Source organism: Lepisma saccharinum, chromosome 21 (genome assembly GCF_977018435.1).
Source record: "Lepisma saccharinum chromosome 21, izLepSacc3.1, whole genome shotgun sequence".
NCBI lineage: Eukaryota > Metazoa > Arthropoda > Insecta > Zygentoma > Lepismatidae > Lepisma > Lepisma saccharinum.
The window spans coordinates 3,883,333-3,900,161 of NC_139249.1; the positions used below are offsets into that span (position 1 = coordinate 3,883,333).

Genomic DNA, 16,829 nt, shown 5'->3' on the forward strand with positions numbered 1-16,829 from the left:
TTCTGTATCTAGCATTGCTTTCTTCCACTTTTGGTTAATCGCGTGGATGAGGCAGTACGATTGGTGATAAATGTTCGAAGTGGGGACAAGAGGATACTAACCCCCACCCAACTACGAAAACCACTTGGCTCACGCATCTACCATAGAAGTATCTCAAAGTGTCGAGAAAACCTCCCCTCACAATTTCCATTTCAAAGTCTGATGATAAGATAAAATTAATGAAACGACACTCTGAAAGGAACAACCGATCGAGAGTTTGGACTTCAATTAAAAATTAATCAGTAGACCTACATAAAAACTAGTTACTACATCACAATTTAGCTTATTCAATTCTGCATTAATTTATGCTAATCATTTTTTTTTGAGTATGCCTTATATTTTTTTATCGTCATGAGAACAAAAAAAAGGGAAGTTTTTTTTTTAAGTAATCTTGCTCTTTGTAATTCTGTAAATCAAAAAGTGGTTGTCCGATTGTTACGAAATTTTAGTATGGTGCAGGCAGAAATATTTTAAACACAATTACTAATTTTCAGGTTTTCAAAATTTGTAAAAAAAAAAAAAAAAAAAAAAAAAAAATAATTTTGCAAAACAACTTTTTGTTAGATTTGGGTAATTATACAAACACAATATTGATCTTGTTTTGAAGCTCTTTGCATCTGTTTTCAAAATGCATTATTCTTGTCAATTCACATTCCGAAACAGATTTTATACAGATTTTTATTCAGTGGAGTAAAGCTGTGCGTGGAACATGACAACACCAAACACTGACTCGCAGCTCCAGCCTGCAATTTCCATGGATATGGCTGTGTGCAATGCATTACAACATTCACCCAAATCAGATTTATTTTACTATGTGGCTTCTTGAGACATACCCAACGGATATCTAGATAAATCATGTCTTTTTTGGCTTCAATAATTGCTAAGCGAATTAATTCATGGCAATTGTGAATCTGCTGAGTGATTAGCAATTTATAATCAGAATGAAATCCCGTTTTTCGAGGGTTCGGCGTACCGAAGCTGCTGTTCATCTCAACCTCTATATGCTGTGAAAATTGGTGTGGTTAAATGTTATGGGGAAATTTTACTCAGTTTGTTGTTTGACGTCTCGCATAAATTCTAATAAAATTTACTTAGAATTTTGAAAACTGTGGAACCATTTATTATTTGGATTGGTGGTAGAATATGAAAAACGTAACCTTCTTCCTGTATTTTTTACACTCAATTTTTTCAATTACTTCGGTTATTCCATTTGAATACAAACAAAACTTATTTCTGTTATTAACAATAAAAACAACAAGCTTTATGCTTTTTTTTGTAACTTGAAATAAATAAATGATGTCAATTTCCGGGGGGGGGGGGGAGGGGTCGACAGACCAGACCGGTTCAACCCCCTCCCTCCTGATGCTCTTGATCATTTTATGTACTCATCAACCATTAAATTAAGACATTATACTAGATAAAAATAATACAAATGTGTACTGACCTGCATAATCGCAACATTGATAATGAGAGACAGCATTATAAAACTGTCAAATTACTATAAGTATATTACTATACTGAATTACTATATTTCAGATTCAGCCTGCATAGAGGACAGGGGCAGTTACCATAATGTGCAATCGTTACAAGCAAGATCACTCCTTGGTAAGTACAGAAATTAAGAAAAGAAATACTTTATAAGTGTGAGAGATGTCATATTTTTAACAAATTAGGAAAAAGAAATACTATGAAATTGTTTCAGAATTTTTCGAATGTGTACAGTGGGCGGTTTTAATTGGAACATCCTTGATTATGGAGGTACTATAGACAGGAATTAAATGTAGATTCTGCATAAATTTGGCTGACACATGTGAAATAAATTATCTATACAACTAAATATTTATTAGCATTATGTACGTTCAACTTACTGCCTATTTATAACTGTCTATGGATTCAGTACAAACCAAAATAAACTCATTATTTTGTTGATAAAGGCAGTGAAATTGCAGACTTATTTGCCAGAAGTTTTATCAGCAGACTAGTTATTCCCCAACCAGCTTTTTCTTGTCTGAAAGTCTTCTCTCCAAAATATTTTTCACAATTGTGCTTTCTTTCTGAGTATAGAACTGTATAAAACTTTTTCTTTGTGTATTAAATATGAAGTCATTTTCGTTAACAACAAGCATTTTACTATATGTATGTTGATAAGTTGATAAGCATCACAGTCATGTAGCGCAGTTCTCTGTGCCCTCACAAGTAAAATATTCAGGGCTCTTAGTGGAAAAAAAAATGACAGAAAAATAATATGTATATATGTGTATTAATGATTTCGGAAAGGTGGTTGGACATAACAATATTTAGTTATTACTCCCTCTCTCCCCATTGCAACTACACCAGACAAGAAGCCGGACACTGTGGCAGAGTGGTTAGCACATCGCACTGCGACCCGAAGGGTCCCGGGTTCGCTTGGGCTTGGTTGTTTGAGAATGTCCTTTCATCAATTTCATCACTCATCCCCATCTTCGCAAATTAGCCAAGAGGCACAAAACTCGAATTAAAATACATGGAAGAATCCAACAAATATGTGGATATATGTTGAATAATGTCACAAAAAAGTAAAACCGAAATCTCCATTGGTAAACGACATATAAATTTGACAAGTGGTTGATGCTCCCAACCTCGAGTTTTCTGCAACACTCGTATTGCGATTCACGCCCCCCCTTTTTTTTGGTCCTGTCTGTTTAAACTCGTGGAATGTCCAATGTTATGAAATAAAATTATAATAATAAATATGTAAATATTTTAATATCATAATTACTCGAATCATTCAGTCCTAAAAGTAATTGAAGCTTCTCTGCCAGACCTGCTAAATTTTCACTTTTCATCTATTGGTTTATATGAGCGGCATCCAGAAAGTAAGTTACAATTACTAGGGACCTTGATTTTTCGCAAACGCGATAATAGTGAAAAATGTAAATTGCTGCGAAGTAGTGTTTATGAATGTGCAGTGATGTGTGGACACATTTTTCACCTGTTCAAAATAGCGAAATAACGAGATTGATTGATATAGTTTATTTTACTTCGCGTTTTGTGCCTCTTGGCTAATTTACGAAGATGGGGATGAGTGATGAAATTGATGAATGGACATTCACAAATAACCAAGCCCGAGTGGGATTCGAACCAGGGACCCGCAAAATAACGAGAATTTGGCATAATATTTGAATTGTTGGCATTTTTAGCGAATTTTAAAAATGTGCTTAAACAACTAAAAATACTTTGAAAATCAACGTTCTTGTCTTTTAGGCTTAAATAAACAAAATCTATAATGCATGTTGTACGTGGAATAATTCCAACAGTCATAACTTTAAAAATAATCAAATATTTTATTGAAAAACTGGTTGCATATGAAAAAATCCCATAATTCTTCCCTAGCTGGTGAATAGTAATAATTTTCCAAATTCACTATTTTGCAGTTTGAATGCAAATCATAGAGAAATGAAGTCAATTTTGTGGAAGCTAATATAGATACTTAATATTAATATACCTTCTTATTTCCATTTTCAAAACATGAATTTCGTTTATAATTGTCATAGAAAAATCTAAATTTTGTCCTGGAAAAGTTGTGGAATTTCATTTCTATTTGTCTGTAGCCACCCTGTAATTTCTACTTCCAGCACTGAAAGGGGGGGGGGGGGCTGATTGGTCAGTTAGCAAGTAGAAGTCTGTCTGTGTGTAATGTCATGCAAGCACTATATTTTTCAATGATATACTCAAGGCTTTAACCTTCATGCGGGCGCGTAGGCGGTAGTTTACCGCCCACGGCACAAAAACAGGAATATCTACAGCCTACGAGTGTCCCGAAGCGCGGGAGGTATTTGTATTCTCTATTTACTCTATATTACGCAATATGGCACTGAATTCACTTGTCGGATCGGCATATCGCGCGTGCCAGTCATCATCAAAAGGTGGAAGGGTGAGGTAGTCGGTAATCTACCGCCGTGCGCCCGGTACTGGGACAATTTCTCCGACCTTTCGAAAAAAATATGAGTATTCAATTTCGCTTTTTTTCTTGTTTTATTGCATGTACGAGTATAAGCAATAATAAAGTATGGTTTTACAGTACTTTGCACGATACTAGGGCCCAACAGGATCACAATTATTATGTGCTATCACCAAGAGTTTTTTACCAAAATTACATTCGTTCTATCGTCAATTTCATGTTTTTCTCTCATAATTTTCATCTTCTTTATTAGTCATTTATTATATGACTCTCTCCCAAGCATTACCAATTATTCATTATAACAAAATTATGACAGTATAATAGTTAGGACTTACCTACCCAATAATTATTGTAGGTAGTACCTTTCATACCAAATATACTTACAGTAGCCAAAGGGGAAACTAGAAAATGTCAAACAAGGCTCGAATGTTTTCTGACACTAATTTCTCCACAAATGATCGATGACATTGTCAAATACACTAATATACACATTGCTCAACGAAAGACTGAAAGGCAAAATCTGTCTAGCACCAGCTTTCGGGACAGGGATTACAGGCCCACCTCAAGAGCAGAAATAAAAGCAGTTTTTGGAGCTCTGTTCTTGATGGCAGTCAAACGTACAAACCGCGCAGATATTTCAGAGTTTTTCACAAAAAATGGGACTGGTTTGATTATTTTGCGGGCTAATTTTAGTGAACGCAGGTTTCGAATGTTGCTAAGATTTCTTCGTTTTGACGACATACATTCTCGTCAAGTGCGATCTGCTACCGATAAATTAGCTCCTATACGTGACTTTCAGACAGCCTTTGTAGCAAATTCTCAAAGAGCCTACAATGTTGGTGAAAGTGTAACCATCGACGAATAAGTCCTCAAAGTATGGATTGAAAATATATTGTGTATGTGATTCTCAGACATATTATACTTATAATATGATGATTTATTGTGGAACCCAGAGACCTGGCCCCTACAGCTCAACCTCCAACATGCCATTTGATATAGTGACCAATTTGTGTGATCCATTGAAAAAAAGTAGTCGTAACGTTACAACAGATAACTGGTTTAGTAGTTACCCCTTGGCTGAACATCTGTTATCGGTTGGCTTGACTTTCCTTGGGACTTTGAGAAGCAATAAAGCTGAACTTCCGCCCGAATTTGCGAAACAAAATCCCAACCTCGTCCCTGGCCATCATTTATTTGGGTGTAACGACGTCGCAACTTTGATCTCGTATGCTACCAAAAAGAAGTTAGTTTTGGTTTTGTCAACATTGCACGATGGACACGAAATAGATGAGGAAACAGGCAAGCCAGTGCAGATAATGGATTATAACGCCACAAAAGGAGGGGTCGACACCGTTGATCTGATGTGTTCGTGGATTACGACATCCAAAAGAACACAAAGGTGGCCAATGGTAATTTTCTTCCAAGACCTCGATATTGCTGGGATAAATTCCATGAGGATATATGAAATGAATAATCCATTGAAATCCTTTAGACGGCGGCAGTATATTTTTGAGTTGGCACTGGAACTGATGGAAGAAAACCTGAGGCAACGAGCAAATGTGAATACACTTCCCAAAGATCTGGAAATTTTTCTAACCCAGTATCGAGAACAAGGAACTACCAGCAATGAGGTTGTGAATCCAAACAGACGAAGTTTCTGTTACATTTGCGGTTCAAAAAAGAACAACATAACTAAATTACGTTTTAGTAATTGTAACAAAAGTGTATGTAAATCACATTCAGTACCAACATGTGTTAATTGCCTCAGTAATGATTCATCCAAATCAGATGATGAATAGTGCAATATTTTACTTATTTTGATGTACTTAGTACAAAATTATAATAACGCTACTTTCATGTGACTGTTTTTTGTTCCTTTTTTATAATTCATGGGGATATGCATCTATTATTGATTGTGAAATGAATGCCTTCCTATTTTGATATACCTAGTACAACATTATGTTACTTGATTAAATTAGTGAGACGAATAACTACTTTCTTTCAATGTTGAATACTTTTGTTACCTAAATACTTTAAAGACTGAGTGATATTTTTAGTTCCTGCTGTAAGATAAAATAAATTGTGTGCTGTGAGAGAGTTTAAAAACCTCAATGAATATTGCACTTTATTTTATATATTGATCAAGTTTTAATAAATGTTTTCATGGTTAAATATGTGTGTTCACGATTCTATTAAAAATATCCCCGATTACAAAGGTTTATGGTGAGATATAACCGGTAAAATACGTGAAAACGAGGTGGCGGTAGATTACCGCTCCGCGCCCACTAGTGTTTAAAAAAAGGCGCGCCCGCATGAAGGTTAAATTCACCCATTAACTGTGGTAGAGAGCTATATATAGACTAAAATTTGGTCTTTTTTGCAGAGCGTCTATATATAGACTGTATTTCAACATTAACGGTTCTTGTATTGCGGCAAATCATTTTTATAGACACCACTTTTTCGTTCTATTATTAGTCTATGTGGTACTGGCTATCAGAAAACCCATTGTTGATGCTCGTGTCAGTTGCGGAAAAAACATTTTTTTGCAATATGGACTTAGAGCCGCAGTGGTTCTAGTTGGTAGGGTGTCTGACTGCCATGCGGGAGACCCAGGTTCGATTCCTGGGGTGGGTGTTCTGAAGTCGGAATTTTACCCAGCCTAGTCCCTGCATAAAATGGCTCTGGGGCTCACCCAGCCTCAAATCAATGTGTACTTGGGAGCAACCCTGGAGGGTAAAGGTGGCCGGAGCATGGTGTTGATCACATTGCCTCCCAAATGGTAGAGATCGAGAATATGTAGTGGGGGTGGGGCCATAGCCCCCACATCCCCTAAATGTGCTTTCAAGGCATGGTGCTGCATGCCAGGGGGAACCTTACCTAATATGAAATGTTTATTTGTGGCAGAGTCTATATGTAGATTGTTTTACTTAGGTTCATTTTGTGGCAAGATCTTTTATAGTTAGTTTGCGCATTATTTATGGCAACATGAATTTGCGGTTGCATCTACCGTGCGTCCATTTTGATCTTCAGCCGAGAGATCGGGAGAAGCGTGGTGGGCGGCGCTGACGGAGATGCCGACATTTGTGGCCTGCCCGCTTATTTTTATGGACATATGCAGACATTTATATAAATATTGCAAAACGAGCACTAACCTGTGTTATAAGAGTACGGTTTTAATTTTAGTAGCTTAGTGGCTGTATGTGCCGATGATTTTGACACGCCCACCTCTTGTGAAACACGGCGTAGAGGTTTGTTTGGAGAACGTTCTAATGCTGCACCAATATCATCGAGTTTTTCTTCGGTTATAATCCATTGTTTTTGCTTAGGTGTTTTAAAATTTAACGATCCAGTTTCTCGTAATTTAAGGACAAGATGTCTAACCGTATCTCTATGTGGAGTTGAAACGCCTGGGAATTTCTGTACAAATTGCCTACACACGTCTCGACACGAGTCTGTTTTCACGTACGTGTCATACATAAAAAATCTTTGTTCTAACGTGAACCTTGCGGCTGGCATTCCAATCGTCTCACTGACACAACACACATACACACTGCAATAACACAAACAAGTAACTGCAAGTAACCAAGAATAACACTCTTGCGCACAGTACGAAATTAACACGCTCTTGGTTTACATTGCTCGCCACTATATTCACAGCTCTGTCTTCATCTAGTCACGAAGGAACAAAAAAAACTCTAGCTCAGAGATTTCGGATTGCAAGGAAGCTCACGAACTCCATTCACTTTTAATGGTTTCGTCTGCAGCGTAATCTTGATACAGTGTTGCACATTCGAAACCTCCAAACTATTCCCATCGCCACAAAACTCTTTCAAGGATATAAACTTATGCAGGACGTTACTGGTCAAAACTATGATTAAAATGCTTTATCATCTGTGGCTCTTAACATCGTTTCTATAGTGTATTTATTTGTGTATATAAGAGCAGAACTTGGATGAATTACAGAAGAACTTTTGTGTGTTATAACACAGGTTAGTGCTAGTTTTGCAATATTTATATAAATGTCTGCATATGTCCATAAAAATAAGCGGGCATTACAGGCCGCAAATGTTGGCATCTCCGTCAGCGCTGCCCACCACGCTTCTCCCGATCTCTCGGCTGAAGATTGAAATGGACGCACTGTATATATAGAAGATTTTTTTTTGGTCGTACTTCCCTTCGTCGTCGCAGGGAAGGGGTTAATTTGTCCTTTATAATTGTTTGAACAATTTGTATTTTTCTCATTTTATTGGTCTTTTCCGCTTACTGGGGATAATAATGACAATAAAAATGATGGTTAGATGAAATTTGGCAAAGTGACATTCACAAAGAAACACCTATGCCCATGGTCAGGTCAGGATTCAAACCAGAACCTTCGTTGGTGAGATTGCATCAATCACTAGACCATGCAAATCCTGTCCATCTGCGTGTGCAATGGAAACACAACAGTTTATCAGGTTTCAATAATTATGACATAGGTAACGGTAAAGTTCCCCATGCATATGTCACAGTGTCCTGAAGGCACATTTAGGGGTTGTGGGGATAGGGTATGCATTCTCAATGTCAGCCCTTTTTAAGGGGTGATCTGATCAGCACCACGTTCTTGCCACATTTACCCCAGAAGGTACCTATTTATTTGAGGCTGGGTAAACCCCAGAGGGATTTATGCAGAGACAAGGCCAGAAAAAATACTGACTGATCACCTACCCCGGGAATGGGAATTGTGACTAAATTGACGTAGATCTCATAGTTGTGTGTGAAGTAAAGTTCCTGGTGCACATGAAGGCACATTTAGGGAATGCGATCAGCACCACACTCTGGCTGCCTTTACCCCTCCCTGCAGGTACCCACAGGCTGGGTGAGCCCCAGTTCCGCTTCATGCGGGGACAAAGCTGGAATAATTCAGACCTTAGATCACACACCCCAGGTCTCCTGCATGGCAGTCAGATGCCGTACAGACTATAACTTGACAAGTTTAAAAACAAGACGCTGCAATCCATTGTCTGCGGCGACGTTCATTCGCAGTGTTGCAAACTGGAGGGAGCTGAATCCTCTGAGAATTTTCAATGAAATTTGAATGTGAAAGGCATGAATTAGTATCCCGTCACCTATGCTACCTATTGATTGCGCTAAATTCTAAATACATTTTGATATTTTCCCTTTAAACCTTAAAAGAATTAAGTTATATTAGGGATATTTCTTACCAGCATAAGAAATGTATGAAATATAAACGATAGAAAAATGAAAAATATAGAAACGATAGAACTGAGCTCACCTAAATGTTTTCCAGTTCTCCTTCATCAGTTTCACTCTCCCACTCATCCGAGTCTGTGTCTACCGATGAATCTGTGTCCGTGTCTGAATCGGCTTCACAAAGTCTAATTATCAGTTCATCTACACGCTCATCCATAAATCCATCTCTTTCAAAGTAAGAATCTTGCAGCCAAGAGTAAAGAGCATGAACATTTCAATGCTTTAGAAAAGAACACAGGCAAGCGTGTTATCAGATTGCCTTCTCGTGGTGATTGTTGTACGATAAACAAACGAACCACCACCCCACTCAGTAAAAAAAAAAACCTGGACACTGCTCGATGTCGCATTCAGAAAATGAAGTCATTCGCCCTGTAGTTTCTCTTCGTTATAAACCTTAACGCACGTGCGTAATACTACAGTTTACGATCGGCGCACCGCACACATTTTTAAAGGCTGGATTAAATAAAATGAACCACTGATATAATAGGAGCCTGCATGCACCGTCACGCTAAACAGTGAAAATTGTTTGTCATATTTGTTTTAGCTTAATTTTGCTGAGTTGGCACCACTGGTACTCAACGCCAGACCAGTGAGTAGAAGAGTGGTGGGGAGGATGATGTAATAGGAAGTGCTCCGCAGCGATCTGCGCATATCGGGACTTAACTTGTCAGGCTATAGACTACCGTGTCTCTCGTAGTTATATCTGCATACTCTTTAAAATTTCTAAAATACCTCTCACTATGCCCTTCCGAAATTATTTTACCCTTGGATACTGTCATATATCCTTGATTTTGAAGGATCCTTCGTTTCTTTTAGATGAAATAATGGACGAATTTAGAAGAAACGGCAAAGACACAGAGTACTGCCCTGACCTAGAGTTTGTATCCAATCATAATTCACAACGCAAGAAGGACAGAAAGAAGAAATCGATGGAATGTGTCTTCTGCAAAAACAATGGTGAGCAAATTGTTTACTACCGGGGCCACGTCCTGAAGGATCCGATGGGCAGAGTAGAATGTCCGGTACTTCGCAACTACGTTTGCCCAATTTGCGGGGCAACGGGGGACAATGCCCACACAATCAAGTACTGCCCGGAGAACAAGGATAAGGAAGCGCTTGTGACAATGACCACTCTGAGAGCATATAGGCCAGCTGCTGGAAAAAGAAAGGTAAAAATGTTGAGTTTCTAAGCTCATCAAAATGGAAGTTTTCTCCTGATGATGAAGATGAAAAAGTGTTCCTTTTTAAAGTTTATTTTTATTTGTTTAAAAAAAAAATATGAAGTTATTTAAGCTGTTGAATTTCTAAGCTTCATCACAAGAAAATTGAAGCTTTTTTTTTCATAATGAACATGAAAGTCGTTCCTTTCTTTTAAGTAAATATGATGAAGTTATTCAGGCTTCTTTCGAAGTGAAGTCTAATTTGCATTGCTTTTATTAATGAATCTTGAAAAACAATTGTAGATATTATTACTGAAGTGATTGTTTTTGTATTGGCTTTTGAAATGTAATGATTGCTTTAAAGTCTTAATTCTGTTTATATTGATTTTATTTTGTACAAAAAAATTCATTCTGGAAGTTTTTATTTTGCAGTGGAATACTGTGAAGATATTTATAGTGTGATTGATTAAATTACTATTTTGCATTTGTAACTTTTACAAGGTGAACGTGATAAATTGTATGGATTTCTAGTGTCAACTTGTGGAAGTTTTTTTTCTCTTTTGTTCCATGAGTATATATGCTTGTATGATTTTTTCGTAGTGCTTTTGAAGCTAAGAAATATGTATGAAGCCAGTTTTCATAAAAGAACATTTTTATTTTATTAATTAAGTCTTGATTGATTTGTTGTCGCACCTTGAATTTATAACGAAAGTATTGAATAACTTCATCAATTGGTTAATTTATTATTAGTTTTACTACAGAAAAGACCAATACTTAAGTTATAGAGAGGATGTGTTCCTGACGTTTCAAATGTAATAATAAATTCTTCAGATGATTGGTGAAACATTTCAAAATTAAATATCAATTGTGAAAAAAAAAACTAATTTGGAAATAATGTAAGTGAACCCAGTATCTCATTTTCCATTGTACTTGTTTTTTTTCCCCTTGTATGTTTTGGCCATTTTTGTAAGGAAATCTATTTCCTGTTAACTTTGTTCAGTATTGGAAAATATAAGATCTAGTAACCACAATTGTATACACAAGGGATTTTTTGGGTGCCAAAATAAGTTTTAACGAAGCTGAATTATGAATTTTTAATTGAGCTTACGTATGGTACTATATATAATAAAAATCATTAATTGGCGATTGAATATTTGTTTACTACTCAGTTCTAGGTAATGGCACCAGATTTGAAAATTTTAGTTGGAAAAAAATTGATGGAATCTTAATTTAAGACTAATGTATTATGAACACCAGTTCCTTATTATTTTTTATGAAGTTTCTGTAGTCTCATGCAGTAAACTGTATTTTGTTTTGTGCATTTGTGTTTTCAAATATAGTTCAGAAATGAATTGTTTTTCTTTTTAAGAGCAATTTATTTTTGTGGAATTGATGATAGTATTATTGTGCATTGCAAGGTAGCTTGTGATGTTACAGTGAACATTAAAACCTCTAACATGGGCACTGGCATACACAGGATTTGTTTTTCTTCTTAGGGGTTAAATATGGATGTTGCATATCTGTGCTCTGTGTGGGGGATGGATGCACTATAATGTATTTCATAATAACTGTTTTAGAAGTTGTTGAAAGCCAAAAACTGTAATCTCGGGTCATTTTAAGGTCACTCCTTAAGTATTTTGACTAATTTGAAAAATTTAATTTTTCTCAACTTTTTGAGAGGAGCTGTATCCCCCCCCAGTGAACATGGGTGTTATTCTTGATGCTTCTATTTCTTTTATCCCCTACCAAGATCTGAGAAATTAGGTAGTTGATGGCAATATGATAAAATAGTTTCCGGGGAAAGTACTAAGAAAATTGACTGGGGAATAATTTTTACCATTCACCTTTGAACACCGAACACATCGAGCATTTGGTCAAGAAGGGTTAGAAACACTTATTTGGACCAGACAATATCATATCTTCAAAAATGATTGATTTACCTCCCTAGCTTAATTTGTTCCTGAGATATATATGCATTTTAAAATACCATGTTTCGTAAATAATCGGTTTTTAAAATTTTTATAAATTTAGTTTTTATTCAAAACCTTTGTAGGTGGGTAGCCTAGCCCACCAGGTATCAAACATGGACTTGCTTGTGCCAAACATGAGTGCTAGCTGGGAGATCAATAAAACACCATGAAACTCGAAGAAACAATGCGAGATTATCCAAATTACAGGTAATGCTCCCACTTTAGTCTGAAAATCAGTTGAATAATTGGACTAATTTTAGCTGAGTGACTAATTCAACCAATTTCATGCTTTGAAGTACTAGTTTATCCATGAAATAGGTTTCTACAATGTGTTTTTTTTAAATTTTGGTGGCCACTGCCACCATGCTCTCACAAAATTGTAATGTTATTTTACTTTTCTCTTGCATCATCTGCTATTCCTTGGTGCCATCTCTTTCAGTGGATGAACCAGGTGTGACATGCCTCTTCACTGTCAATGTTTAATTCAGGTAGGAAGTGCACAATTGCATATTTCCTTGATTTTTGTGTCAGTGTGAGCTACGTAACTGATGTATACTGTACATATGTAATTTTGTGGTGGTTGTATTTCATGTTTGGCAAATCCAGTTGTTGGCCGAGTTGTGTGCTGCTGGATCTGCAGCTGTAATGCCTTGCACTCGCACACTACATCCTATACACCTGGGTGGAGTATTGCTTATGTTTGGTTAGGTGGTTGGATGATAGGGGAAGGCAAACCACTTGGTGTAGCAAGGCCAAAAATGCAGGTTACACAACCAAGTGGACAGGTGGAACTTGAGGTAGCCATGTTTTAAACCTCCTTCTGTAATGGTGGCTCTCTTTTCCCTCAGCTCTTCTGAAAAAGTTTGGTCACACATTTGCCTTGTGTTTGCGTGGATCGTTGCAGAGGGCACGAATGTCACTGTAGTTACGAATGAGTTGTTTCCACGACTGATTGTCCAGGAAGTTGATTTTATCTTGCTTTTCCAGTTCTATTGTGAATTTGAACCTAGGGTGCATGCTACCAAGTTTCTCCATTAGGAAGTCTGGTTCTTTTTGGTTTTCATAAATTACTGGTGTCATCTGCATACCTTATGTGTACAGACCACACCATATGAGTAGGTCTTTTCATGCTAGGTATATCACTGTGTCGGCCTTGGGAGCTGATGGATAGGCCCTCCGACTGTGGATAGAAATCTCCCTCAAATTGGAACTAATTGCATTTGAGGTAGATTTCTAGCATGGAGATTTTGTTAATTCTTAGTCACCTTTCAACTGAACTTAGTGCTAGGTGCATAGGGATTGAATTGTGCATGTCCACACTGTCAATGGTAGTGAGTTTGAGCTTGAATTCTGACGTTTTTATTTGTAGCCAATTGGTTGGCTGAAGTGTCGTAGGCATTGCAGGTGAGGGACAATTTGTGGTCTTGCTGCACGATGATTAAACAGAATCTTCAACAAAAAGTGCAATCACCTCGGTACATAATTACACATTGATTTGTTTTTGTCTGATTTTAGGCATCTACAGTTATTACTTACGTGAAATTTAGAAATTTCGTATTTCCGCGTTGCACAATTTAATGGTTAAATCCTATTAATTTTGAAGATCCTCTCTGCCTTCATTCACTAAGGGTACTGTGTCTGGAGCGGAGATGCTACCATGTCACTGCTTTGTTTATTTCTCCTGTTCGGGGGCACTGGCATGTGTATCCTGGTTTGCGTGGGCTGGGCCATGCTGCTCTGTATGGTGCAGTTCCTGTTCCCCATGTGGCTGGAGGGGGTTGAGTATGCGCACCGCATCTTTTCTTTTTCTGATCAGGGATCTTTTTTTGAGGATGGGTTGCCAAGTCTGGTGTGCCTGTCCATTGTCCAGGTTCAGTGCTAGTTTCTGTTGGATGATAGAAAACACTGTCCAAGCAACCCATGCTATGACAGAGCCGGTTGGAGAAGTATGGGTGTGGAGTGGAGGTGTTGAGAAAGGCCTGATTTTGGTGTGTCTTTTTTGGCATCTTTTAAGTGTTCAATCTGTTCTTGGACAGTGCGGATGGTTGTGGCATTGGCATGTGGCCTTGTAGACACCAGGGGATGCAAGTTTGGGTAGGTAGTGTCTCTTGAAATTGGGTAGTGCTCTTCCAATTTGGGATACAACTTTGAGGGCCTTGGCAAATTAGCCTGATGTGGTGGGGTGGTATGGGAAAGTGATCCGTTTGGGATTTTGATTCGGGTTATCTGTCTCGTGGGTGTCTGATTGCACACCACATGTATAGCTGGCATTCGGTATAACAGTTTTTTCATCATGGAGGTCGTCTTCTGTGCAGTTGTGTGTGAAGGCTCTTCTGGAGAAGTTCATTCATACTCCAGCTTTCTGCTTTGGTGGGTGGTTGGATTTTGCATGGATGTACTGGGTGCCCAAACCTGGCTTCCTGTATACAGATGTGATGAATTTGTCTTGGTGTCGTTGGATGTTAAAGCAGCCATTTTCTTCCCTTTCAATGGTGAACTTCCTGTTTGTAATTGACTAGTGTGTGAACAGGAAGAGGACTTAAACCATCTCCTAACATAAATTTCACCGTTAAAAGGGAAGAAAATGACTGCCTCAACATTCTCGAACTGAGCATCCAACGACACCAAGACAAATTCATCACATCTGTATACAGGAAGCCAGGTTTTGGGAACCCAGTACATCCATGCAAAATCCAACCACCCACCAAAGCAGAAAGCTGGAGTATGAATGAACTTCTCCAGAAGAGCCTTCACACACAACTGCACAGAAGACGACCTCCATGATGAAAAAACTGTTATACCGAATGCCAGCTATACATGTGGTGTGCAATCAGACACCCACGAGACAGATAACCCGAATCAAAATCCCAAACGGATCACTTTCCCATACCACCCCACCACATCAGGCTAATTTGCCAAGGCCCTCAAAGTTGTATCCCAAATTGGAAGAGCACTACCCAATTTCAAGAGACACTACCTACCCAAACTTGCATCCCCTGGTGTCTACAAGGCCACATGCCAATGCCACAACCATCCGCACTGTCCAAGAACAGATTGAACACTTAAAAGATGCCAAAAAAGACACACCAAAATCAGGCCTTTCTCAACACCTCCACTCCACACCCATACTTCTCCAACCGGCTCTGTCATAGCATGGGTTGCTTGGACAGTGTTTTCTATCATCCAACAGAAACTAGCACTGAACCTGGACAATGGACAGGCACACCAGACTTGGCAACCCATCCTCAAGAAAAGATGCGGTGCGCATACTCAACCCCCTCCAGCCACATGGGGAACAGGAACTGCACCATACAGAGCAGCATGGCCCAGCCCACGCAAACCAGGATACACATGCCAGTGCCCCCGAACAGGAGAAATAAACAAAGCAGTGACATGGTAGCATCTCCGCTCCAGACACAGTACCCTTAGTGAATGAAGGCAGAGAGGATCTTCAAAATTAATAGGATTTAACCATTAAATTGTGCAACGCGGAAATACGAAATTTCTAAATTTCACGTAAGTAATAACTGTAGATGCCTAAAATCAGACAAAAACAAATCAATGTGTAATTATGTACCGAGGTGATTGCACTTTTTGTTGAAGATTCTGTTTAATCATCGTGCAGCAAGACCACAAATTGTCCCTCACCTGCAATGCCTACGACACTTCAGCCAACCAATTGGCTACAAATAAAAACGTCAGAATTCAAGCTCAAACTCACTACCATTGACAGTGTGGACATGCACAATTCAATCCCTATGCACCTAGCACTAAGTTCAGTTGAAAGGTGACTAAGAATTAACAAAATCTCCATGCTAGAAATCTACCTCAAATGCAATTAGTTCCAATTTGAGGGAGATTTCTATCCACAGTCGGAGGGCCTATCCATCAGCTCCCAAGGCCGACACAGTGATATACCTAGCATGAAAAGACCTACTCATATGGTGTGGTCTGTACACATAAGGTATGCAGATGACACCAGTAATTTATGAAAACCAAAAAGAACCAGACTTCCTAATGGAGAAACTTGGTAGCATGCACCCTAGGTTCAAATTCACAATAGAACTGGAAAAGCAAGATAAAATCAACTTCCTGGACAATCAGTCGTGGAAACAACTCATTCGTAACTACAGTGACATTCGTGCCCTCTGCAACGATCCACGCAAACACAAGGCAAATGTGTGACCAAACTTTTTCAGAAGAGCTGAGGGAAAAGAGAGCCACCATTACAGAAGGAGGTTTAAAACATGGCTACCTCAAGTTCCACCTGTCCACTTGGTTGTGTAACCTGCATTTTTGGCCTTGCTACACCAAGTGGTTTGCCTTCCCCTATCATCCAACCACCTAACCAAACATAAGCAATACTCCACCCAGGTGTATAGGATGTAGTGTGCGAGTGAAAGGCATTACAGCTGCAGATCCAGCAGCACACAACTCGGCCAACAACTGGATTTGCCAAACATGAAATAC

General features: G+C 38.3%; 1 protein-coding gene across 1 annotated transcript in view; it reads left to right on the plus strand.

Annotated features, from left to right (window-relative positions):
- The window catches only part of LOC146004516 (uncharacterized), a 53,547-nt gene extending 41,806 nt beyond the window's left edge, over nt 1-11,741 (plus strand). The window contains exons 3-4 of the mRNA XM_083143393.1: nt 1,576-1,644; nt 10,046-11,741. Coding sequence (XP_082999519.1) covers nt 1,576-1,644; nt 10,046-10,419 — 443 coding nt within the window. The 3' untranslated portion in view covers nt 10,420-11,741. The remainder of the gene's footprint in view (nt 1-1,575; nt 1,645-10,045) is intronic.
- The last annotated feature ends 5,088 nt before the right edge of the window (nt 11,742-16,829 follow it).